This window comes from Emys orbicularis, chromosome 1, assembly GCF_028017835.1.
Source record: "Emys orbicularis isolate rEmyOrb1 chromosome 1, rEmyOrb1.hap1, whole genome shotgun sequence".
Lineage (NCBI taxonomy): Eukaryota > Metazoa > Chordata > Testudines > Emydidae > Emys > Emys orbicularis.
In genome coordinates, this window is record NC_088683.1 from 42,715,203 (window position 1) to 42,742,268 (window position 27,066).

The 27,066-nt window shown below is 40.4% G+C and overlaps 1 protein-coding gene across 2 annotated transcripts; it reads left to right on the plus strand.

Moving 5' to 3' along the window:
• The first annotated feature begins 1,101 nt into the window (after positions 1-1,101).
• Positions 1,102-27,066, plus strand: ZNF800 (zinc finger protein 800). Of its 2 annotated transcripts, XM_065412668.1 has the most exons (5): positions 1,102-1,206; positions 4,369-4,464; positions 16,006-16,149; positions 24,057-25,743; positions 26,995-27,066. In XM_065412668.1, coding segments are annotated over exons 1-5 (1,989 nt in total). In that variant the 5' UTR covers positions 1,102-1,145; the 3' UTR covers positions 26,996-27,066. The 2 variants fall into 2 exon arrangements, with proteins under 2 accessions (XP_065268740.1, XP_065268732.1); XM_065412660.1 differs by lacking the exon at positions 26,995-27,066 and having other exon boundaries at positions 24,057-25,747.

Sequence of the window (27,066 nt, forward strand, 5' to 3'; positions counted from 1 at the left end):
AGGGAGACAGGACAGCGCAAGCTGCCCCGTGTGCGGGGCGGGCTCTCCCTGCCCAGGCGCCCGACTGTCCCGCTCTCCCCGCGGGCTGGGCGCTGCTCCGGGGCGGGGCAGGACCGGGCCGGATTCCCCCGGGGGCAGGGCCGGGTCAGGGCTGGGCCGGGTTCATGGAAGGGGCGGTGGGCAGGGCTGGGTTCCTGGGAGGTGGCGGTGGCGGAGGGGCAGGGTTGGGTGGGTTGGGGAGGGGCTGGGCCAAGGAGAGCATAGGGGGCAGGGTTTCTGTTGGGGGCGCTGTGGGGTGGGGAGGGCAGGGTTCATGTTGTTGTTGGGGCAGAGGGGTGGGACCGGTTCCTCGAGGTGGACACGGCAGGGCTTTCCTGTCTCTAGTATGGAGGTGAAAAGAGTTTGTGCTGGGGCCATTCATGAAATAACATACAGTAAATGGTGCCTCAGTCACACTTCAGTACCCTACACAGAGCAGCAATGGAGTTGAAAATTTGGCAACTGTGTGGGTCAATATTGTTAATAGGAGTTATAGTTTGGTTTTCACAACTGTATGGATGCTTGTTATTATTGGGAGATGAGTCAGAAGAATCTCATCAACTACTAGGAGTCTAGGTGGGTTTTAACAGTTGTGGGTGCTATGGTAGTACAAACAATAATAACTGAAAGATAGGTTAAGTCCCTACAGCTGGGCAAAGTGGTGTTGACAAACATAAGGGCCCCCCAAAACATGGATCTTTGTGCAGCCTTATTTTTTACACACGCCTAAGATTGGTTTTTGTAGTAGCCAGGGATTCAAAATGTTGGTTATTTTGTCTTTTGATTTAGGGATGTGACTGGAATTTAGGAGGAAGAAGGGTTTCCTTGATTCTATAACTCTTGAAGCTTTTGCCCTTCATTGAAAGGCACGGAAGTAAACAGATTTTTTAGATTTGAAAATGGTTGATAAACACCATAGACTTTCCATTTTAAAAAAGGCACAGTTGACCTCTGAGTGGGTTCAGTGCTGTTTTAGTCTTTAGGAAGTGGGGGTATGATGTTAGTGTTGTTTAAGTCTTATGGTCTGGGAGGTGACAGAGAATTTGCTTATTTTAGCAGAAACAAGCTGCTGGATGTAGAAGGAAAGTAGGTCGTGCACACAGAAAATGCCTCTAAGGGACAAGTGTTGTCAGACTGACCATCATCACCATGGGTGCTGTGAACCAGGTATAGTGCTATGTAATACTTTGTTTTTTTCATAGAATCATAGAATCATAGAATATCAGGGTTGGAAGGGACCTCAAGAGGTCATCTAGTCCAACCCCCTGCTCAAAGCAGGACCAATTCCCAACTAAATCATCCCAGCCAGGGCTTTGTCAAGCCGGGCCTTAAAAACCTCCAAGGAAGGAGACTCCACCACCTCCCTAGGTAACGCATTCCAGTGCTTCACCACCCTCCTAGTGAAATAGTGTTTCCTAATATCCAACCTGGACCTCCCCCACTGCAACTTGAGACCATTGCTCCTTGTTCTGTCATCTGCCACCACTGAGAACAGCCGAGCTCCATCCTCTTTGGAACCCCCCTTCAGGTAGTTGAAGGCTGCTATCAAATCCCCCCTCATTCTTCTCTTCTGGAGACTAAACAATCCCAGTTCCCTCAGCCTCTCCTCATAAGTCATGTGCTCTAGACCCCTAATCATTTTTGTTGCCCTCCGCTGGACTCTTTCCAATTTTTCCACATCCTTCTTGTAGTGTGGGGCCCAAAATTGGACACAGTATTCCAGATGAGGCCTCACCAATAGGCCTCATCAATTTTAATTGATTCTGTCCTCTAAGAAGCTTTCAGAAACTGGCTGTGACATCAGAAATGTGCAGTAATAATGAAGCCATTACAACAGCAAATATGAAGTTTCCTAATTTCAGTTTTTAAAATGTTTTTTAAATATCCTAAAACTGTCACAGTAAATTACTTCAGGAAGATCAATTTCTCAGTTCTTACAGGGTGCATAATAACCCCCAAGCTCACATGGGCATTGTGTGCACTGAACTGAGGGGAAGGCAAGATACTAAGAGCAGTCACCTTGTATCTGCATTTTTTAAAATTGTAATGTTCTGATTTTTTTCCTAGTCTGTACGTTCTTTTGCGTTCTGTTATGCTCAAATATAAGAGGATGTATTTACTTTATACCTTATCTGTTAAATATTGACAAAGTCATAGGTTTTGTTTTTGAGGAAAAAAAACAATAACCCAAACTACCACTAGCTTGTTTTGAAATTAGGTTTGTATAATAACATGGAAAATGTCATTTATAAAGGTGAAAGTGTGCACTGTGGAGTCCAACCATCATTTTGTTAAGAGTCTTTTCATTATTGTTTTACTTAATGTTTATATTTGGAAGTTTCAAACAGAAATCTGTTTCCTCACCAATTTCTTCTTCTTTTTGTCTATTGCTTTGTTGTGGTAGGGCTGTTTATGAGGAGGTTTCCTCTTTTTTTATCTCTTTCCCCCCAATCCTCCTTTTTTAAAGTATGAATGGCATGAATTTTTGGGACTGATTGGGGGAAAGTGTTGTTTCCCAACTCTGAAAGTGTAGCTGTAGCTTAGCTAAAGGTAGTTTGAGAAATAAATTGAATAGTCTCAACAATAAATCTTTCTATCTAAATAGAAACTTTCAAGTTACTGTAATTTTTTAAAAAATAGATTGAATATACAATTCTTGCCTTACAGCCATGCATTTTGTCCAGTTCACATATGAAACTCCCCTTGATGTCAAGTGGAAGTCGCACACATATATCAGAGGCAGTATATAGCCCAAAGTGTACTTTTTTGTTTTAAATTAAGAATGGCAAGTAGGTTAGTAGGATACAATATGTCATTGTGCTAGATATCACCAAGCAATGAGATGATTTGTAATGGTTGTTACGTATGTTTGTGTTTAAGGTATGGGCATAGTTGGATAGAATAAAAAGTCTACTGTTCTTAGGCTGTTTTTTCCTAACGTTATCATTGCAGTTTGAATTTGTTTATAACTGCTCATATTCTAGGGCAGTATTTCCCTTTATCTTTGAAATGTGTCTAAATTATTTTTTTAATGTTCAGAAATAGTTTTATCTTGTGCATTGAACCCTTTAATATAAATATATGTGGTTGAATTGCAATGTAGACGTTCTGGGACCCTCCCATCTCGCAGGTCCTAGAGCCCAGGTGCCAGTCTGAGCCCAGACATCTACACTTCAGTTAAGCAGCCTGAGCCCTGCAAGCCCAAGTCAGCTGGCACAGGCAAGCTGCAGATGTCTAATTGCAGTGTAGAAATACCTAAGGAGATCTGAGCCCTGACTTTGCAAACACTTACATAAGTAACTGCGTTTGAGTAGCCTCATTGAGTTAAATGGGGCTATTCCTGTGTGTAAAATGATTCATCTGTGTAAGTGTTTGCATGATCAAGGTTATGGTGTCCATATCAATATGGATATATACTATACATCAGTATATTCCACTTAAAATATGACTATCTTGATCCCTGGGGATGTCTTAGCTTTTTAGTTACGTCACTAGAGTTTGTAAATATATTTTAATATTGTTTACAAAGAATGGGAGGTGAATCTAAATCAAATTTAGAAAAAGTGTCATTTTAGGTGGGATATCATTTCTGAAGTTGCTTGATTAAAAAAATGCTTGAATATAAAATGAATAAGAATTGAAATATAAAATTAAGTAGATACGTTCATACTTATTTAGTACATTTGTTCTAAATAATAGTTCTTTTGAGGGCATAGTCAACCCTTGAATATAAATCCGTACCTTCGATTAAAGTCACTGGGATCTGCCCATATGAATGCAGATGTTGAATTTAGCATTTTCATTTTTTTTCACGTACTTATTTTGTTTTTGCTTGCACCGAAAAATGAGACGAGGATTTTGTGAAGGCACAATCTAACAGGCAATTCTATGAAGTGAATAGTCTAAGTGGCAGAGACCACTAAGTTATCTACGGTTCTCTTCTATTTTTGTGTATGTACGTATTCATATCCATGTTTATGAAACATCATACACAGGACTATGTGAATATAAATATAAAAAAACTAATCAAAATCACAACACATTGCCTGAAATAAGCAGCTTTGATAGAAAATCTGTCACTCTTCAAATTAATTTCAACAGCAAGGAGGTGAGAGTGCAAAATTCCAAATGCCATCCCTAAGCCCTTATTATTATTACAAGGAATAGGGCTAGTCACCTTTATTAGCTCTCAACTTTGATGAAAAAGGGAACAAAATTTTTCCTGATGACTTTGTCCTGTTTTTCAACCAGCCTCAATTATTGAGATAGATAGATAGATAGATATGTGTGTGTGTGTCTCCTCTAACTGTCATCCTTGATGTCTTGCAGTGTATTTGTTAGAACCTGGTGATCCTCCTTTGTTACAGCAACCTCTGCAGATGTCAAAATCTGGTATTCAACAAATTATCGAGTGCTTTCGATCAGGTATGAGTATTTGTTTTTGTTTTTAGTTATTTCCTTGCTTCTAAATATATGATAATACAAGTGTGTCAGTAAAGTTACTGATTCCATAGAACCAATTTTCTACACATAATTGCAAAATGTTTGGCTGAGATTTAAGCTCTGTTCTTGTGAGATCACCAGTTCCTGTAGGAAGTATTTTCATACATACATGCTATATTCTTAAAACCAGAAAGTTTCAAGGAATTTTGCTTTTGTGGCACAGTTGTCATTATCTCAGATACAATTTCTGCTAAGGATCCATGCCCATGTATCACCTTTTCTTGATGTTTTTTCTTAAACTTTGAAAAGAGAATAAAAAAAAATTAGTGTCCATCTTGCACTGTTATATAGATAGTAGTGTAACAGCACTGCTATTACAATACTAGGGTTTTTTTTGTGTTCTCCAGTACTGTCGTGGGTTGGCTGTGTACTCCAGGCCGGCAGCATTGCCTAATGGTGATATTCCGAAGTGTAACATCTAGCAGTGAGATTCCAAGGGTCGATTTCCCCGGCAGTTACAGTTTAGGGTAGTGTCGCCCACTGGGGAGAATCCAAAGGCCGCTTTGCCTAGCAGAAATAGCTCGGAGTAGTGTTGCCCACTGGCGAGAGTTCAAAGGCTGCTTTGCCTAACGCAGTGATTCTCAACCTGCAGCCCAGTTAGCGCGCACATATGTTAAAAAAATTTCAAAGTTTGCTGCTCCTTGGCGGGGCTGGCTGAGGAGGAGGTGGTGGTGCCATGGAGCCCTGCTGGAGTGCTCCCTGCCAGCAGGGAAGGTGAAGCAGCCCTCTGTGGCGGGGGAGGAGCTCCCATGCTGCAGGGACACACTGTAGGGTTGCCAGGATAGGGGGAGGTGCTGGGTCATCAACTCACGCCACCCATGGGCATAGTTTGGAGGGGCATTGCCCCCCTTTCCCACCCTGATTTCTGTGAGCACCGAGCAGGGCTTGCTCTGCTCAGCCTGTGTGGGCAGGAGGGGGGGAGGTTCTGTCCTTCCCATGCTGTGCCAACTCACTCAGCACCTCTTCCCCAGCTGAGCTGTCAGCTCCGAGACACTGCCTCCTGGTTCCTAGTGCCTGTCGTCGTCCTCTGTGTGCTGGGTTCTGTTTCTGTACAATGGGGGGTGCCCATATGGGGGCAAGACGAGGCAGGGTAGGGCAGGGTGAAGAGAAGGGGATGGGGGAGTGGGGGCAGGGGACAGTGTGAAGAGGAAAGGGGATGTGCTGGGGAGAGGAAGGGGGAGGAGGAAGAGAAAGGGATAGAAGATGGGGAGTGAGATAGGGGCAGGTGACAGTGGGGAGGAGAAGGGAATGACTGAGTGCCACTGCCAGGTGAGCGCTGCCTCCTCACTTCTGGGCATCCATGCCAGAGGCATCCGGAGAAATCAGGGGGCGGAGGGAACATGTCCCCCCACTAGCCACAGCTATGTGTCACCTCTGGGGGGAATGAGCATGTTTCAGGCTGTAGTGCACCCTGAATTGCCTGCACCAGATAGCGCCTGCCTGCCTGTCTCCTGCTGGCCATGTCCTGACCTGGAGCTCACAGTCAGAGCAGGAGGCTGCCCTGTAAGTCCCATCTGCGGGGGAGAGCTGGTGCGGGGTGGAAATGTGTCCCGTGGGCGGCTTCCTAGCCAGGGTCCCCCATGGCTTGGTGGGTGGGATCTGCCCTGCCCCTGACTGTCTGGGATCAGGCATCAAGGGACATGTACCCGACTGGGCAGCCACAGCAGACGGGGTGGGGTGTGTGTGTGTGTGTGTATATATATATATATATGTATATGTATATGTGTATATATATATATATATATATATATATGTATATATATATAGTGTGTGTGTGTGGATGTGGCCCATTTAACAGAGAGAGAGCTGCATATGCGGCCCGCAATAGTACATAGTTTGAGAACTGCTGGCTTAGTGGCCACTGTTCAGATTGTTCAGAGTAGTGTTACCCACTGATGAGTGGGTAAGGGAACCCTGGGCCCGCCCTACTCCACTGGGTTCTGACCTCCGAAACAGTGGCCCTTGCACAGGGCTCAGGGCCTGAAACCTCTAAGTGCACTCTCTAGTTCACTTCCTACCCTTGTTTCAGTTCCACTGACATCATCACAGGTTGGATTTGGGGTCCCTCCTGTGTTCTCTGATCTGTCTCCAGAGTCTCTTCCATTGGCTATAATGAGTCACCACCCTCGGCTCCTGCGGTCGACTAGCTTCCAGCAGCTTGGCTATGGGATTCTGTCCTGGTGGTGTAGAGCCTCGGTGGCTTTCCAGCAGGAGGCTGCTGCACCTGACTGCTCTCCTCCTCAGTCAACCCAGACTGAGCTGAGTTGCTCCCTTTTAAATGCTCCCTCCACTGGGATCATGCCCAGCAGAGGGAAGGGGGTGTAGCCTCTTGAATCTAGAGCAGCTCTTTAACCCCTGCCCACCAGTGCGGGGTTGGTACACCCCATCGCAAGTGCCAGTACATGACAATGAATATATGTATCTGACAATAAAAACTGAGTTTTGGTTGAGCATGCTCAATATAAGTAATGTTAGAAAACTTTGACCCATTACAAGGGCAGACCCATCTGAAATGTACTAAAGTACATTTTTATTTCCATAGTTCACAGCATAAAAACATAGAGATTCAGTACCAGTGTTAAAGTTTTAGGAGATTTTTTTAATGCTAAAATCTAAATTTATTTAGAGATTTTCCTTTTAGATCTGTGGCAACAGAGTTATGTGTGTGATTGAAAGACTTGTGAATCATCTCTCTTACTATATAACACCAATAAATATGGCTGTGCTAGCTCCTGCAGATCTGTTTGATCATCGTTGGCTATCCTCGGTACGAGGATGATGTCTGCCAGGGGGAAAAAAGTCATTGATGAGACTTCCGTATTCTCCCTTCATTTGTATTTAAGAAACATATAATACAGTGACCAGAGGGAAAATGGGAACTGAGATGTGTCATCTGTGACCTTTTATAAGGAGATGGAACATTTGGATGGAATTGCCTAAGGCCTCAAATTTGTGAGTGTGCCCTTCTCCCACCTGAAGCGGATTAGCTGGAGTCTCCTTGGGTAGCAGAGTGACCTAATTTCAAGTAATTTGTCCCCAGGCCGTTCCAGAATATCTTTGCTGGCACGCCATAAATTCATGGCTTACTTCCCTCTCTTTTCTCATTTGCATCAAGAGAGTTGGTCAGAAAGAAAAATAACTTTTGATTAGGGTTTTACTAGTTACCACTTTTGAACAAATGACATTTCATTATGGAAAAAGCGACAAAGAGTCCTGTGGCACCTTATAGACTAACAGACGTATTGGAGCATAAGCTTTCGTGGGTGAATACCCACTTCGTCCCACAAAAGCTTATGCTCCAATATGTCTGTTAGTCTATAAGGTGCCACAGGACTCTTTGTCGCTTTTTACAGATCCAGACTAACACGGCTACCCCCTGATACTTGACTTCATTATGGAAGAAACCTTTGATTTTTTTATTAAGCTTTTAAGTGAAATAGGACAAGCGAGCAGGATGTTTTTACCCTTAATAAGCAGTTCCAATAGAGGTTTTTCCTAATCTAATAATATTACATATAAAAAATACACATGGCTTTGTCCTCATTGTTAAGGGAGTATGCATGCTGAATGCTATTATACCAGGAGAACAAGTTTTGAAAGATAAAATTGCATATGTGATACACAAACATTGTGATTCTTATGACTACTGCAGTGCTTCTTGTCAGTGGAGTATCTGCACTAGCTGAAGAACTGTGCCAGTCTTCTATAGGCTTCATGATGAGCTAGTTTCATAGTCTCAAAATATTGCTGGGACTTGATAAGCTGACAACTGCCTACTAGCCAAAAATAAATATAAAAGATGGAGACGCTTCAGTAGAATTGAGAGGCAGCAGCCTCCTGAGAAGCCTAGTGTTCATTGCATCCATCCCCATTTCCCATAAAGCTGAATGAGATCTTTCCTCCTCCTCTTCCCCTGCAGTGTGCCCACAACAGCAAGGGAGGTTGTCTCTCTTCTGCTGACAGTTTCCCAAAACTTTACAGTTAAACTCACAAGAATCTGGTTATTTTCACTCTTGCATAGTACATATTTGGGCAGTAGTATCAGTGAAATTGACTATTTCCTTGTAAATTTCATTCCACTGCTGCTAGTGTGGTAGAGGCATGCTACCTGCACTGATCAGAAAATCTTTTGTCAGGTGCCATTAATAAATTGGAGATCTCCCCTCCCCACACTAATTACTACACTTAGTGGAATTTTGTCTGTATGTAGGGACTCTTCAAATATGTTTAGGTATGTTTTCCTCAGTGGTTCCACTTTGTGCAAAAATTCAACTGTTTCTGGATGAGATCCAGATAAACAGCTTGACCTCAGAAGGGATTCTTTGCACATTTTTCTCTAGTTTGAAGTTGCTATTAACTAACTCTGTGTCTGAGTTGGTATTGTTTTTTAAACCAGTCTCCCCTATCTTCCACACCCTTCCCCAAAATGCTTAAGTGATGGCAGAAAAAATCATTGCTATTACAAATATATTATAGGTATATCAAAAAATTATTTGAAGAAATTTGATTCAAGGGACTCTAACTTAGAACTTTTAATTGAAGGGAACCCTTCTGTGAAGTGTTATGGTAGGCCCTGATTAATTTTTTTTGGCATTCTATGTCAACTTGGAGAATATCTTGATGTTAAGAGATGTGACGATAACACCTGTCTGACTACATCAATATTTTTGACTTGGGATTCTGAAATTAACCATAGCATATATTTTTTTGAGATATTGCATTGTATGATGAATGATCCTGTAGTATGGTGCTTTACTACACCAACAGTTTAAGTAAACTCGTATTTTTTTTTCTACTGGATGTTTTATGTGAACGCTGTGGATAAAGTGCAGATATCGTAGGTACTTGTATGGCCTCTGTTACCATTGTCTCTGAGCATCTCACACTTTTTAATATATTTATCCTCCCAACACCCCTTTGATTTATATTATGGGGAACTGTGGCACAGAGAAATTAAGTGATTTGCCCAACATCACACAGGAATGCTGGTGAAGCAGAGAATTGAACCCAGGTCTTCCACGTCCCAGGCTAGTGCTCTCACCCAGCGATTCTCAAACTTCAGCAACCCGAGGACCCCCTTTTTGATTTAAACATTTTCAGGGACCCCCAAGCCTCCCGTTCAGACCCCAGCCCTGCCCCCACTCCACCCCTTCCCCCCCAAAGCCCCACCCCACCACACCTGTTCCCTCCCCTCGCTCACTTCATCACTCCACCCTCACTCACTTTCACCAGGCTGGGGCAGGGGTTTGGGGCACAGGAGGGGGTGCGGGCTCTGGGAGGAAGTTTGGATGCGTGAGGGGGTGCAGGCTCTGGGCTGGGGCACTGGATAGGGGTGTGGGAGGGGGTTCGGGGTGTGGAGTTTACCTCGGGCGGCTCCCGAAAGCGACTGGCACATCTCTCTGGTAGTGGCTCCTAGGCGGGGGGGCCAGGCGGTCTCCGTGTGCTGCCCCTGCCCGCAGGCACCACTCCTGCAGCTCCCATTGACCACAGTTCCCAGCCAATGGGAGCTGCGGAGTCAGTGCTTGGGTGCTGGCAGAGCGTGGAGACCCCCTGCTCCTCCACCAAGAGGCCACAGGGAAGTGCCGGCCGCTTCCGTGAGTGGCGCGGAGCCAGGGCAGGCAGGGAGCCTGCCTTAGTCCCGCTGTGCGAGGGAGAGGAGTTGATCAGCGGGGCCTGCGGACCCTCTGGAGTACCCTCAGGGACCCCCAGGGGTCTGCAGACCCCAGTTTGTGAAACACTGCTCTAACCTATGGGCCAGTCTTCCCTGATGCCAAAGACCCAAAAAAGTCTCCAGATAGTCCCTAACTACTTAATATACTAATCTTTTAATTAAAGAGTCCCTGTATGTTTTATTGGAGTTTTTTTTTAAATTATATTATTTTAAAGTACTTGAGTAAGTTGCCACAGTAGATTATAAAAATCCAAGAAACTATAAAGATTAAAGTTGTTTATATTTTATAAAAATGTCTAAAATCACATGCACTTTCTTGAAAGATTCTTTTCATTTTTCAATTCTCTTTACAAGAAAACTCACATTACAGTTAATAGGGTTTGTCTTAAACTCTCTTAAAGCGAATATATTGGGAAATAATGCTGCCATTTTTAACTCCCCCTGTTGTGCCTAGTTATTGGTGGTGGTGCTCAGAAGCCTGCAGCACAGCACCATTACCCAGTTCCTACAAATGGTATTGCTACCTGCCTGATAAATATTACAAAGGTGGACAGGGGCAAAACATTTGAAGGAGAGGTGAAGAAGAAATGGTAGTACTGCAAACAGTGCATACCTGAAACAGAAAGACTTCCAGCCTTTCACCACAAATGAAATAGAAGGGGCAGTTTAAACACTGAAACATGTAAAGCCTGTGGGCTTGATAACATCTCCCCTGAATTCCTGAAGAACCCTGGAAAAACTAGCAGACAGTGGCTAGCCATGTTTCTCTTTAGTCATCCAGGAGAATAAAATATCTAAGACCTGTCACAGAGCAAAAGTAATAGCCTTGCTAAAACCTGAGAGTCTATTGATTTGCAATAAGTTAGCACCCATCTCTTTGCTAAACTGTGTGTGCAAATTATTTGAAAGGATTATCCTTCAGAGAATTTCCCCAACTATTGATGAGAATCCTGTGTAGATCATGCAGGTTTCAGACCAAACCACAGTACTTGTGACCAAGTGCTGACAGTCACTACCTACACTGGGAGTGTTTCTGCCTGGTCTAGATGCCAGGCACAAGTGCAGTAGAACCTCGTTTATCCGGCCCGCCATTATCCAGCTCTCCGTATTAACTGAACAACCAGCGCCCACAGGTCCAGAAGTGGGTGATCTCTCCTGTGGCCGCTAGATGGTGCTGCAGCTTCGCACTTTGCTATTCTCTAGATTATTCGAATTTTTGATTGTCCGATCTGGCCCCAGTCCCAATTAGATTGGATGAACAGCGTTCTGCTGTATTCCTATTTTCAAGCTTCAAATGTAGCTAATGCTTATCATGACCAATCCAACAGACCAGCATCCTGGTTTTGATCTTTCAGGCCATCTTGGGATAAAGCTCAATCATTTCAGATGTGGAATGGTCAGATGTGCTGCTAATAACTACAAGTGGGGGCCTTTGACTCCCTGCTTTGTCGTAGTAGGCAGTTTAGACCATGTACTTACAGATTGCACCCGTCGGCAAGAGCTGTCTGGTTTTCCTCATGGATGTGCATAATGCCCTTCCCTCATCTGTTGAATGGTTAAGACATAGATTAACCTGTCACTTGATTGTGTACGTAGATGCACTTGCAATATGTATGTGTATGTATAGTGTTGACTGGGGACTTCGAGTGACACTTACACATTTCATATGAACTGCAGTATGTAGGCAGAGGTGATCTCCAGATACAATGCCAGCCTTGATATTAAATGTTATGGTTTAGATAGTATTCACATAAAACTTCTGTTTTCTACCTTAAACTAAGTAACTCATAATATCCTAGTGCAGGGATCAGCAACCTTTGGCCCGCAGCCCACCAGGATAAGCACCTTGGTGGGCCGGGCCGGTTTGTTTACCTGCCGCGTCCGCAGGTTTGGCCGATCGCGGCTCCCACTGGCTGTGGTTCGCCGCTCCAGCGCAATGGGGGCTGCGGGAAGCGACACGAGCCGAGGGATCTGCTGGCCGTGGCTGACCACAGCCCCCATTGATCTGGAGCGGCGAACCGCCACCAGTGGGAGCCGCGATCGGCCGAACCTGCAGATGCGGCTGGTAAACAAACCGGCCCGGCCCACCAGGGTGATCCCTTCTCCCACCTGAAGCGGATTAGCTGGAGTCTCCTTGGGTAGCAGAGTGAACCTAATTTCAGTGAGAGCCTTTCCTTTGGCTTTAAGCATTGAGTCACGATCATACAGTCTTTGTCTGAACTCTCAAAGCATTTAGATATTATGGTGCATGTAGTGCTATCTACTTTTGACTTCTGTTAAGTATATCTTAAAAATCTTATGGTCAAAACACTGTCAAGATATGCTTTTTAATTCATATTAAAAAAAACAACTCTTGTTGTTTTTATCAAACAATATAAAATTTAAAAATCAATGTAACTTTAAAATCACACACTTCACCATTTAGGATGTTTTATTTTTTATGTTTTACTAAAGTTGGATAATCTGGGTTCACAACTCCGCAGAAGAATCTTTGAGTCAAAAATATTTTTGGGTATTTTTTGTCAGTTAATGAAAACATTTGTATTTCTGCTAAATTGTGGGACTATAGCAAGTTTCTTTTCTAGTCCCATAATGGTGTAAGAAGATATGTAAGCCACGCAAAAGCATGTATATTGTCTTATTTTCAGCTGTTCAGTTTTATAGACTGTTACAAATAATTTGGTTATACTAAATCTAGAGGAAATACTGTTGAGTTCTTGACTTCCACTGCAGAAAGTCAAGGTTAAATTTATCTTTTGTTTTGCTTTAAATATGTATATCAACGTTAGTATTTCAGTGACTATTACAGGTTTCACTTTTTGTGTTTATGGCAGCTATTTTATTATTTTAGTTCAACTTCTCAAAGCTGCTATAGATACTAGTTTCTCTGCATCTGATCTCTGTATATTCTGTATAAATTAATACTAAGTTATATTTTCAGAAGAGATAGTAATATCTACACCTCCAATTGTTTTTAACAGGAGGACTCCCACTTAGTGAGCTAAAATCTCTTAACCCACAATCCAACATTTAAAAATACTTTTAGAAGGGACAGTATACTTATGGTGGACTAGATGGCTCAGCTGTTCAGTCATTTATAGAGCTTTTCACTGATTCAAACTACTGACTTAGTAGTTATTAGGGCAGTCAAGCGATTAAAAAAATAATAGAATACCATTTATTTAAATATTTTTGGATGTTTTCTACATTTTCAAATATATCAATTTCAATTACAACACAGAATGTTGTACAGTGATGAGTGTACAGTGCTCACTTTTTATTTATTTTCATTACAAATATTTGCGCTGTAAAAAACAAAAGAAATAGTATTTTTCAATTCACCTCATACAAGCACTATAGTGCAATCTCTTTATCATGAAAGTTGAACTTACCAATGTAGAATTATGTACAAAAATAACTACATTCAAAAATAAAACAATGTAGAACCTTAGGGCCTACATGTCCACTCAGTCCTACTTCTTGTTCAGCCAATCGCTAAGATAAACAAGCTTGTTTCCATTTGCAGAAGATAATGCTGCCCGCTTCTTGTTTACAATGTCACCTGAAAGTGAGAACAGGCGATTGCATGGCATTGGTGTAGCCGGCATTGCAAGTTATTTGTGCCAGACGCGCTAAAGATTCATTTGTCCTTCATGCTTCAACCATCACTCCAGGGGATATGCGTTCATGCTGATGAAGGATTCTGCTTGTTAACAATCCAAAGCAGTGTGGACTGACGCATGTTCATTTTCATCATCTGAGTCAGATGCCATCAACAGAAGGCTGATTTTCTTTGTTGATGGTTCGGGTTCTGTAGTTTCTGCATCAGGGTGTTGCTTTTTTAAGACTTCTGAAAGCATGCTCCATACCTCGTCGTCATCAGATTTTGGAAGGCACTTCAGATTCTTAAACCTTGGATCGAGTGCTGTAGCTATCTTTAGAAATCTGATATTGGAACCTTCTTTGTGTGTTGTCAAATCTGTAGTGAAAGTGTTCTTAAATCAAACAAAATATGCTGGGTCATCATCCGAGACTACCATAACACAAAATATATGGCGGAATGCGGGTAAAACCATGGAGCAGTAGACATAAAATTCTCCTCCAAGGAGTTCAGTCACAAATTTAATTAACACATCTTTTTTTTTTAAAGAGCATCATCAGCATTAAAACATGTCCTCTGGAATGGTGGTCGAAGCATATCTGGCACGTAAATACCTTGCAGTGCTGGCTACAAAAGTGCCATGTGAATGCCTGTTCTCACTTTCAGGTGACATTGTAAATAAGAAGCGGGCAGCATTATCTCCCGCAAATGGAAACAAGCTTGTTTGTCTTAGCGATTGGCTGAACAAGAAGTAGGACTGAGTGGACTTGTAGGCTCTAAAGTTCTACATTGTTTTGTTATGGAGTGCAGTTATGTAACAAAAAATCTACATTTGTAAGTTGCACTTTCACGATAAAAAGATTGCACTACAGTACTAGCATGAGGTGAATTGAAAAATACTATTTATTTTGTCATTTTTATAGTGCAAATATTTGTAATCAAAAGTAATAGTGAGTACTGTACACTTTATACTCTGTTGTCATTGAAATCAATATATTTGAAAATGTAGAAAAACTTCCAAAAATACTTAATAAATGTCAATTGGTATTGTTTAACAGTGCGATTAAAACTGCGATTAATTGAGATTAATTTTTTTAATTGCGTGAGTTAACTGCGATTAATCAACAGCCATAGTAGTTATGTAAAGTTTTTTTTAATCATTTTACGTCTAATAGATTGACATTAACTGGTAATCTTGCTCCATTTTTTTTGGAAATTTCTCTTTTAATGACCTAGCATACTAAAGAAATTTGAAATAAAAACTCAGTTAAACCCCATCTTGATTAACCAGTGTCTTACTAAAGTTTGTAGTGAACAAGTGTCCATGTTACAAAACCCACCATCACTATATGCACTCTTGTTAGCAGTTTCAGCACAGAGGCCGATGAAGGAATGGATTTGGAGCATGAGCTATTTTCTCACCGCTTTAATTGGCTCTTCAGGAAAAGTCAGGGTTGGAGTACATTAGCAAGGCACATCTGCACTTTATCTATGTGGTTTTTAAACTATAACGTTTGCATGCTTATAAACACAAACTCTACACTTGACACAAAATGTGCTAATTCAAAATTAATCTTAAATTTTGTATTTTTCTTCAGCGAGGAAGACAATAGGCAGACTAAAGATAAGAGTCCAAATTCTGCTCTGTAATATAAGTGCAACTACATTGATCTCTGGTACCCTCATGTAACAGTCTAGAATTTGTCTACTATTCTCTTTTCATTTTGTTGTGTTCTTTACAATTTTCTGCCCTGTTTGTCCGTCTTTTTGAGTGAAAGTGCTTTGTTGTACATCATCAGCGCTGCCTGAGGAGCTTGAAAAGGTGATAAATAATGATTTAAATGACTAGGTGGCTGTTCCTTCCTTCCACCTGATAGGCAATTATAACTCATTAACCAAAAGCTCCCATTATGAATTTAGCTGTTGGTTTTAATCTTAAATCTTGCAGTCCTTTTACTTTTAACAATATCTATAATCTTGATTTTTTTTTCTTCAGCCTAGTCTTTATGTAGTAATCCAGAATGTATGTAGCTAACTTACAAATGACAATGATAATGGCATTTTGTCTTGCATTATTTCCTGCTTTAGCACTGAAATTTGTTTGATTTGAAAATTTTTGCTTTAATGAGAAAGTGTGACTTAAAAAAAAAAAAAGTACCTTATTTTAAGTGTAACATTTCTTTTGTTCCAGGAACTAAACAACTTAAACATATCTTGTTAAAAGACGTGGACACCATTTTTGAATGTAAAATATGCCGCAGTCTCTTCAGAGGATTACCAAACTTAATTACTCATAAAAAGTTCTATTGTCCTCCAAGTCTCCAGATGGATGACAGTAAGTTTTATTCACCAAAATATTTAATCAAACAACCTAGAATTGAGAAAATTTCCCCTTTTATATTGTACGTAAAAACACCATCAGAAACAAGATGTAACTAATCTAACAGGTAAATGAGAGGATCAGTGAAGCAATGAAGTACTTCACTTTTATTAGCTTGTCACTTTCAGACTCATTCTTTCAATCTGTCTGAAACTCTCTTCTGTCAAATGGGAGTTTTCTATGCAGAGAATGAGGGCAATCAATGCTCCAAAGATATTAATTTGGGCCATGTGGCAACTTAAGGCCTTGGTTCTGCAAAGGATGTGTGTAAGTTTTACTCACATGAGTAAAGTTATGAATGTGTTTAGTTTTTTGCAGAATCATGATCCAAGTCATGAAATTCAGTGTAGTTGAAAACTCCTGTATTTCCACAAGAAAAAAGAGTGAGAAAATATAAAAGAGGTTAGGTCTTGTATATGATGATTTTGAAGATTTCTGCTTTAGGGATCTAGAGCCAGGGCTGATACTGTATGGCACATCATAATGCTTTTAGGTAATTTTCATGTTGGCCTTGATATGTTGTTGAACAAGTAGTTGTATTTTATTAATAATTTTAAAAGGACACTTTCAAAATCTAAAAATCGGTCACCTTTACCTTTACACATGCCTCTTGTTAGCATATTCTTCCTTGAACTCTTAAGATTTTTGTTGTTTTCCTTCAACCAATCCTTTATGCAGTCAGAAAAACACAAGATTATTGATGGACTGACACATAATTTGCTGTTAAAAATTATTAGTATATTATGACAAAATATACCCTAATTTAAAATAATGTATACCCAGATGACAACCTGAATTTGGTTTTGTTCTTATGGAGGTGGGGGAGACAAACTTGCAAATGTGATAGCCTATGCCAAGCTAAGTTCTAGGTCTAACACCTTGACACAATACCTCTGAGTAAAAGCATGTTTTAAATCACTTTTAGTGACCTGTAGGGGAAGGGAAAAGATCAACATTAAAAAAACCTTTTAGATAGAAATAGTAATAACGTGTATTACAGTAGTAGCCAGAGGCCTGAGCTGAGATCAGATCATTGTTCTAGGTGTTACAAAACTCCTGAAGCCAAGAGATGTTAACCTAAATAGCCCAGACAAAGCGTGGAAGGGGCAATGAATGCATAGAGAGGTAAATTGCCTTGCCTGGTGTTACACCACAGGTTAGTGACAGCTGGGAATAGAACCCAGGTTTCCTAGCGGTATGTCTACACTTAAAATGCTGCCGTGGAGCTGCTGTAACGCGTCAGTGTACATGCTACCTATGCCGACATGGGCTTCTCCCCTTGGTGTAGGTCATCTGCTTCCTGAGAGGCAGTAGTTAGGTTGACGGAAGAATTCTTCCATTGAGCTAGCGCTGGTCTATGCTGAGGGTTAGGTTGGCATAGCTACACCTCTCAGGTATGTGGATTTTTCACACTTCTGAGATGTAGCTATACCAAAGTAAATTCCTAATGTAGATCAGGCCTAAGTCTTTGTCTTATGCCCTACCGATTGGCTTACAGTGCCTTTTTGACCAGTTAATGGTCTTCTTCCTCATTCCCATCTTACTTTAAAGCTATACTCCTGCACAGAGATTTTACTTGTGCCTGCTGCTCCATTAAAGTAACAAGGATGGGTTGATGTTGTTCTAAAAAATTTCATCTAGCAACTGAAGATGTGGGTAAGGCACTTCTGTTATTACCATGCAAGTGTATGGCATTAACTTTCTCTCATACTTTCTGGACTGAATTGGAAAAAAATAGACAAAAATAAAGGGAGGAGGGTGAAAAGTTTAGGAAAGAACATATTTTGGACTCCACCATCTAATTTTTTTATTCTATGTAACTTTTATCCATAGGATTATATGGAATTGAGCTATTAAAATTTTGCAGCTCACGTGTCTTAACAGTTTATTAAAAACTTTTGGGAAAGGACCATATCTATACTCTTTACAGCAATGAACACGTTGGCAGTTTATCAGTTTTTAAAATATATTTTTACCGAGCATGCTTTTTAAACCATGTTATCAAGATTTTGATTTGAAATTGAAAACACATTGAGCAAATGCAATTGGCAGTATTCCTGGATTAAAACTTTTTTTGTTGCACTTATCCTTCTTGCTGAATTAGATGTAATGGGCAAATATTTTGTAGATATTAAATTTTAGAGGAGCATAATGTTAGATGTACTCAAATTTGAGCATGCTTGAGCTGTAAAATTAACAAGAAAGCCAGGCAGCTAAAGCCCAGCTGTCCCCTGCGCAGGAAGGCGAGAAGATTAGGTGGCTCCCGCCCACTCCTGATGGGAAGATGAGAAGCCCGGGTGGCTGTCCCCCATTCTCAGAGATGAGAGTCCAGGGGGAAACTGGGCTCCTGGTGGAGAGGTGTGTGGAGTTCTCAGGCCCCCAAACTGCCCCTCTTGTGTCTGTGGAAGCACTCCTGGTGAGGATGCGCACCATGGACAGAAGGAGAGGGTAGTGTGGACATCGGCCACCTCAGTAATTACTGTGGTGGCTGTAATTTGACCTCTAAGTCTGTTGTGTAGACATGCCCTTAGGGATTGCTTTTCTGTTGCTCTTGAATATTTTTCTATGCAGGGTTGGATGCTTCAAAAACATGTAGATATTTGAAAACATTCTTCAAAGCTTAGAATCTTTTTCCAATAGCCAAAAGTCCCTTTTATGCTAGATTGTCACAGTCCGTACTTGTTGATCGTATAAGGAAGTGAAGAATAAGGCCTCCTTTACTATTCCCTGTTCAGATTGTGGCTGAGGAAGTTAGAAAGCCTGTAGTGACTGCTTGTCTGATACTCCTCTCCCCACAAGAAGGGGGTGAGGCCTAGGAGCAGACTTGGCTTCCCACTTGGCCAAAGTAGTTGGTCAGTCACATGGGGTGAATAAGCTTTTCCATGAAAAAAGATGAAGTAACTTGCTTCCTCCTCTGAGTAGGAGAGAAATTGTGACCCTAAGTCATCATTAGTTTTCTGGTCTGCTGTGAGATGCAGCTATTCACCACTCTTTATTCAGGGTAGATTATAAAGCTATAGTCTAGCCCTTGGTGTTTTGTCTTCTATTTAACTGCGGGTGGGGAGGGGGTTAGCCTTGACATCTATTATGTTATATGAATAAAGGCATATGAAAGACTCCTATTGTGCACCAACTAAAAATAATATTCTATCCTAATGCAGAAACTAATTTCACAATGTTTGGACAGTGTCTACAATGTTACTTAAGTTCTTATGAAGAGATCTTCATAAACTGACAAATTTCTTAATCTGAGTCCTTGCATGCAAGTGAAAAATCAGTGAGAAAGTATGGGAAGAAAAGTATACATCAGTAAGATACGGTATTTTGAATTTTCTCTTGACCCATCCATACTGAGGAAGTCAGCATGAATAAGATTTTTGTGATTGTGTTGATTTTAATGTTAGAAAAGTGTAAATCAAACTAACTTAAATTTTATCTCTGCCATTCTATCTAAAACTGTATGTTATCCCACTGAAACAAAACAAACCGCCCAAGCAAAAGACTGCCGCACTTATTGTCCAAGGAAAAGCAAGCGCTATCGACAGCCTTTTTTGTGTAGTATATTTAAATATACTATAAATATAGTATAAATAGAGTAAATATACTATAAATATAGTATAAATAGAGTAAATATTTAACTCTATTTAATAGAGTTAAGTCCTTGTTTCATTTTATAGGTATACATATGAACAGCCTCAATTTTTAAACAAACTTTAAAAGCTACTGTCGCGAGTATGAAGGTATAATAAAAATGTAAAGAATCTGTGAACCTTCAACCAGCTATTTTTAAAAACTATTCATTTACAAAGTTTTAACAAGTTTACAGATCTTTAAATATCAGAAACAAAACGATCATTACAACAATTAGCTTTTGTTTAATGAGGAATATAGTCATCAGATCTTTCTGTTTAATGGGGTGTTACTATGTTAGACTGAGCACCATTGCAACACCTATTGTTGATTCTCGTGGTTTGATCAAACTGAGTGAAATCTCTGTACAGATATAACAGACCAGGCTCGTCTAGCAAATATTAATATTTTTTTTTTTTAAAAAAAAAAAGGCAGGAGTGCTGGTTTTTTTTTTTTTTTGCAGGTTGAATGTACTTTGAGTATTGAAAAAATGTAACCAGATATCTAAATAGCATCTCATCATTTGAGTTACAAGGAAAATTTAGACAGAACCCCTAAAGGCTCTTCCCCATCCCTCCTCTGTTTTTTCCAATCTCTTTCATCCTTGGGATCCACCCCCATTCCCCCCTTATAGTCCTTTATTTTGTCTATGTCAGGGCTGGCCAAACTTACAGACCCTCCAAGCCGCATACGACAAATCTTCAGAAGTTAGAGAGCTGGGGTGCGCCTGCTGGGACTTCAGCCCCATGGGGCGCATCTGCCGGAGCTTGGGGCTTCAGTTTGGGGGGGTATCTCGTGGCTTCAGCCCTGTGCGAGGCGCCTGCCGGGACTTGGGGCTTCAGCCCTGTGGGGGGCGGGAGTGTCTCGGGGCTTCAGCCCTGAGCCCTGGCAGGCATGCCTTGTGGGGCTGAAGCCCCAAATCCTCCTCCTCCCCAGTGGGTAGTAGAAGCCCCTAGCCCCACCACTCTGCAACAGGGCAGAAGCCCCAAGCCTTACCCCCAGTCTGTTAGGTGGAAAATGGGGGACGACGACGACTCCACAAGCCACACTTTAACTGTAGAAGAGCCACATGTGGCTTTCAAGCCGTGGTTTGTCCACTCCTGATCTGTTTTAAAATGCAGAACAAAGCTATTGCTGATCATCCCAATTAAAGCATACTTCATACTGTTTTCTTTGTAATGTTAACATAGTTACTGTTCAATTGGTCATTCCTGGTGACTCCCAAATCTCTTCTGGTTAGTCTTTAGGTTACTCCTCTAGTATCCGAGTTCTTTTGTTCAGTTTCACTTCTGCCATTGCCAGTATGGTCTCTAGAGTCTTACGTTTTTTTCTTTTCCTAATTCCCTTTTCCTGAGTTTTACCATTTGCCAAGGGTTTTTCAGCGGCTTATTTGTAGTTACTACCTCTGGAGAGTCTTCTTGTACATTTGAGATTTGGATTTCTATCCCAAGCATCTTGAATGTACTTTCTCCTTGTTTAAACTATTTTTCTGTATAATACTGATTTTTGAAAGCTAAGTGGGAGTCACCTTTTGCAGTGTATACTGAGTGCTGCTGTAATTTTCCCAGAGCTGCTTTTTTTTCTTCTTTTTTTCTTTTTTAAAGTTAGGGCAGAGAGGTCTTGGCCTTTGAGTTTGAGCTCTGAATGCTCTGACTTTTTTTCATAATTAAATTTTTCTGCTGATAATTGTGACATTTCAGCATTAGGTCTCTGGGTTTATTATTTATTTATTTATTATTATGAGGCCCAGGTGTGTGTGTGTGTGTGTGGGGGGGGGGGACGACGGTGCAGTAGTGCCCTGTGTGCTTTCTCCTCTTTTACCTCTTACAGACAGCTCAGCTGTAATGACTCCACAATTAAACTTTTTACATACCAGTTTGGGTTTCCTCCTTCAGCATTTTCAGGCAATTCCTTAATTCTGACGTTGTTCTTTCTCACTCTGTTTTCTATGTAATCCAGTATAAACAGAATCACACTCTGCTCCAGCTCTGCAAGTCTGTTTCTCTCCGTGTATGTCTACGTTGCATTTAGACATCCGTGGTTAGCCCACACCAGCTGACTTGGGCTTGTAGGGCTTGGGCGTAGGGGCTTTTTAATTTCAGTGTGGACTTTTGGCCTTGGGCTGCAGCCCAAGCTCTGGGACCCTGCCACCTTGCAGGGTCCTAGAGCCCATGCTCCAACCTGAGCCCGGAAGTCTACTCAGCACTTAAACAGCCCCTTAGTCCGAGTCAGCTGGCACAGGCCAGCCAGCTGTGGGCATCTACTTGCACTGTAGACCTACCTTCACTTGCTTCTCTTAGGCCAGTCTCTAGCGTAGGGCTCGCTATTCCAAGTGAGTAATTTGAAGAAGCTTGGTCGTCATATCATCTCTGATGGAATTATACTCTGAGATCATCTCCAGAATGCCTACTTTGGAAGCCATTTGATTTTCTTCAGCCCTGGCATTTCTGCCTGATTTGGCTGCCGTGTGTTCACTTGGAGTCTGAGAAGTCCCACCACGCTGCCAGAAACACTCTTCTGAATAAGGTCTCTTTACATTTTCAGATTTTCTTGGAGAATCCATCCTCTGCAACTTTGTGATCTCTTTTTTGGGGGGGAGCTTAGTAGGTTTTGGGAATTGATGGAGGCAGGTTGCTTTGCATAGGCTTCAGAGCATAGGCTTCAGTTAGCCATTTTATTTTGGTCCCCTGTCACAACCAGCCGTTTTAGTGAACTCGATTGACTGATCTAATGATTGTTTTTAGGAAAGGTGTTAGCTAGTCAATGGATTTGAGAGAGACTAAGAAACGTAGTATTGATTTAATGTTCATATTCTATATCAAGAACTGTAACTTGCGTCTTGTCTGGATGATCTAATAGAGCTTTATCTCTAGCTAACTGTAAGGTTATTGACAATTCTTTTTAAAAGCATCTTTAGAGGTAGTTTATAATATATTCTAATATATTGTCATATGCAGATATTAATATATCCTGGAAATAATAGAATTGCAGGGAAAATGTGTCTCAGTTCTTAATTTTGTTTTGGTGATTCAGTAAGACTCTCAGGATAATGCATTTTGAAGAACATACCAGGAGTATTTTGTTAACTGGTTGAGGGCTCATTATAAATTGAACATATAACTAATTTCACTTGGAGAGATGGATCAGTAAGTATCCTTTTTAGTCTGTCATGAATATTTACAATCAAAATCTAATCTGATCTTAAAACACCTTATGCTTCCTTGACCTTTCCATTGCAAGTTATTTTAATATTAATATAGCTGTTTAAAATTGAAATATTTAAAGTAAAATTTAAAGTAGCTTAATAAAATTTTTGATTTGTTTACACAGATTTAAATGATCTGAACGCTAATCATATTAAAGTTATTTTGAAAAGTGCTGATCGAATTTCAGTTTTATGTATAACTTTTTTTCAATTTACCAAGCACCCATCTAGCTCTTTAGGCACTTCCCATTTTATAAAAACATATAAAAAGTTCTTTCTGCCAATGAAACTCCCAACCCGCAACAAATGAAATTCTCTTTTCATCCTCATACCCTATTTATGTTGTTCCCTTATGGAAAACTTGTGGTTGTATAGGCCTTGTAGTGTGTCCTAAAGGTCAGTACATCTGGGATCCGACGGACAAAGTTGAGGGTGGCAGGGAGAAGTAACATCCAGAGTTGCAGGTCCTTCATTGAGACTACTCTACCTCTAGCCCCAGGAAAAGCTCTCCCTAATGATATTGTACACTAGGTAACACTCATGAAGAACAAGGTCAGGTGTTGCATCTTGATAATTTTGACTTTGGCCGGTAGTTGGTTTGTTGTTTTCCTAGAAAAGAAATTCATTACAGACACAAAGCACATCTTAAACTGGGGGGGCTGCCAGTTCAAGTATACCAGAAGGAGTTAATTAATCTCTGAGGTAAACAAAGATCCTTAATAATTCTAAGGACATTTATACTGATGTAATAAAAATATTTGTTGATTATCCAGAGAAAATCCACTACTGGACATGGTAACTGGTGGTTCAATTGGCAAATTAAGCAAGATTTCTCCCTAGTAGGCTGGCTGTAATTCTAGCAATTGTTGAAAAGTAGTACAAACATGAACTTTGAGTTAAAAACAAAATTTGTGGGCACATAATTCAATGATTAGGCTGATATTCAAGGCTGACTTTGAAATTTAAAAACCTAATATAATAACTTGAGATTTCTAGATGATTAAACAATAACCTTTTGTTTTTACAGACCTCCCAGATGTCAATGATAAACAAAGCCAAGCTGTAAATAATCTCCTGGAAGCCATTTATCCTAGAGTGGACAAACAAGAATATGTAATTAAGCTAGAACCTATAGAAACAAATCAGAATGCTGTGTTTCAGTACGTTTCAAGAACTGACAACCCAGAAGAGAATATTGAGATTAGCAGTAGTCCTGATCAAGCTCCATTACAAATACAGGAACCTACCACTGAGCAACCCAAAACTGTTTCAACTCCAGATACAGAAACTTTAGAATCGCCACCTGCTGATGCGGAAATAAATGTAATGCCGACTCCTGATGAACAACCTCCAGCATTAAATCCTGAATTGGACTCTTCTGATAATTCTGATTTTGGCCACCAGTTGATTTGTTGTTTATGTAGAAAAGAATTTCATTCCAGACGTAGTGTACGTCGGCACATTAGAAAAGTACACAAAAAAAAGATGGAAGAACTAAAGAAGTACATAGAAACAAAAAAGAAACCAAATCAGCGCTCCACAAAAGGACGAAATAAGAATGTGCTTGTAACATTAGGTAGAAGTTGTCCTGTATGTTATAAATCATTTGCTACAAAAGCCAATGTAAGGAGGCATTTTGATGAAGTTCATAGGGGGTTAAGGAGGGATTCCATTACTCCTGATATAGCTACAAAGCCTGGGCAACCTTTGTTCTTGGATACAGTTTCTGCTAAAAAATCTTTTAAGACCCGAAAACAAAAGTCTTCCTCAAAGGCTGAATACAATTTAACTGCATGCAAATGCCTTCTGTGCAAGAGAAAATATAGTTCACAAATAATGCTTAAAAGGCATATGCAAATTGTTCACAAGATAACGCTTTCAGGAAAGAACTCTAAAAGAGAGAAAGGACCCAATAATACTGCCAACGGCACAGAAATAAAAGTAAAAGTTGAACCAGCAGATTCTGTAGAATCTTCAACCCCTTCCATCACCCTTTCTCCACAGAATGAGTTAAAGGGAACAAGTCATTCAAATGAGAAAAAGAACACACCAGCAGCACAGAAAAATAAAGTTAAGCGAGACCTTGAAAACCCTAAATCAACTAATCCATCTGCTGCAGGTGGCCAGCAAAAAACAAGGAAGCCAAAACTTTCAGCTGGCTTTGACTTCAAGCAGCTTTACTGTAAACTGTGTAAACGCCAATTTACTTCTAAACAGAACTTGACAAAACACATTGAGTTGCACACAGATGGAAATAACATTTATGTTAAATTCTACAGGTGTCCTCTCTGCACTTATGAAACACGTCGCAAACGTGATGTGATAAGGCATATAACTGTAGTTCATAAAAAGTCATCACGTTACCTTGGTAAAATAACTGCAAGTTTAGAAATCAGAGCAATAAAAAAGCCTATTGATTTTGTTCTAAATAAGGTGGCAAAAAGAGGCCCTCAGAGGGATGAAGCAAGACAGATTGGTTCAAAACAGGATGTCGCCTCTAACTCACCGAGTAAAAAGTTTGAAGGAGCTGATGTTGGCATAGAAGTAAAAGTCACAAAAAACTTTTCTCTTCACAGATGCAATAAATGTGGAAAGGCATTTGCCAAAAAGACTTTTCTAGAACACCATAAGAAAACTCACAAGGCAAATGCATCTCATTCACCAGAAGAAAACAAAACCAAAGGCAGAAGTACAAGATCAAAAGCTCTTGTCTGGTGAGAAACAACTAGTGTTTTGCCTCTATTTAAAAACAAACAAACAAACATCACAACCCCCCCCCCCCCCCCAAATCTGTTATTTTGTTGCCTGAACAGATGCTTTCCAATAGACGATGGTGTAGGAGATATAAAAGTAACGTGGCTATCACTTTTGCCTCTTCAGCAAAATATGTTTTCAGTGGCTTGGAGACAAGTCAATTTCTAAACTTTTTTCTTCTGCAGGAAGTTGCAACCTAATATAGTTAGGCTGTACAGTTCTTCTAAACTGTTTTAATATTCTAAAAATCAATTTATATTGGCTTATGTTTACAGTAGACGTTTTAAAATTAGTTTTGCACTTGTTTGGTACTTGTTCACATGGTTTATCCTGCTAATGTACACATTTGTAGGATAGTTACAAAAATATTATGGTACTTTTATAGCTGATGTAAAAGTGAATTACAGCAGAGTAAATAAATCTCTACATCTAACTTGGAATGAGCAGCCAGCAGTAAACTTTATTATTTTTCTTTTAACTTATTCTATTAAGTTTCGCTCACCCTCCCAACATCATGGTATAATCCTAAAAGCATCTCTTTGCATGAGTAAGAGTTTCCAGGATAGCGCCTTAAATATGGATGTTTTTTCTTTATTGTGATGACTTACTGTTTTTCCGCAGTCCTGCTTCATAGAAAAAATGGTGGCACAGGTAGTCTTCTAATTATAAAATATTATTTCTTGGTTAAATGGAAATAACCTATAGATGGCCATTTTAGATTTCAGAATCATCATGAAGGCTTTTTGGATATTGCAGAGATTTGTAATAAAAACAGGCCTGGGTGTGGGGAGGGGAAGCAGTCTTTAAATTATTACTTTGGAACTCTCTCCTTATTATAAATACCTGTTAAGGCTAAATACATATACCTTGTCCTGTACCTGCTATTGACTTCAACTCAGAAGTGCTGTCTTCCCGAAGGCAACTCTGTCTTGGTATACCTTCTGCAGTGGATTACCAGTCAGGCATACGTAGGTGGGTTTTCAGTGGTTTGGTAACCACTTTCTGCTAAAGAAAATGCAACTTAACAATGAGCTGGGTTCTCTCTTAAAATCACACTAATCTTGTCTAAGGAAGAGAGTGTTTTTAAATTTTTTGTTTGTGGTAAATTTTAGGTACCACCTTGCATTTAAAAATGGTTTCACTGTTGTATAACTAGTAAACAAGTTGTATTGGTAAACTCAAAATATTAATTTATTCCCATTTCTCCTCAGATAACTTCAAGTGGTGTACGGAAAGTTTGGAGTTCATTTGAGTGGAAAGTCTTTAATTTGGTGTTAGAACCA

What these genes read in the sequence shown, in the direction of transcription:
- ZNF800 (XM_065412660.1), top strand. Translation starts at nt 1,146, where the DNA reads ATGCCTCTAAGGGACAAGTGTTGTCAGACTGACCATCATCACCATGGG. An exon ending in CCATGGGTGCTGTGAACCAG is followed by an intron (nt 1,207 to 4,368) that starts GTATAGTGCTAT and finishes GATGTCTTGCAG; the next exon opens with TGTATTTGTTAGAACCTGGT. An exon ending in AAGTCTCCAGATGGATGACA is followed by an intron (nt 16,150 to 24,056) that starts GTAAGTTTTATT and finishes TTGTTTTTACAG; the next exon opens with ACCTCCCAGATGTCAATGAT.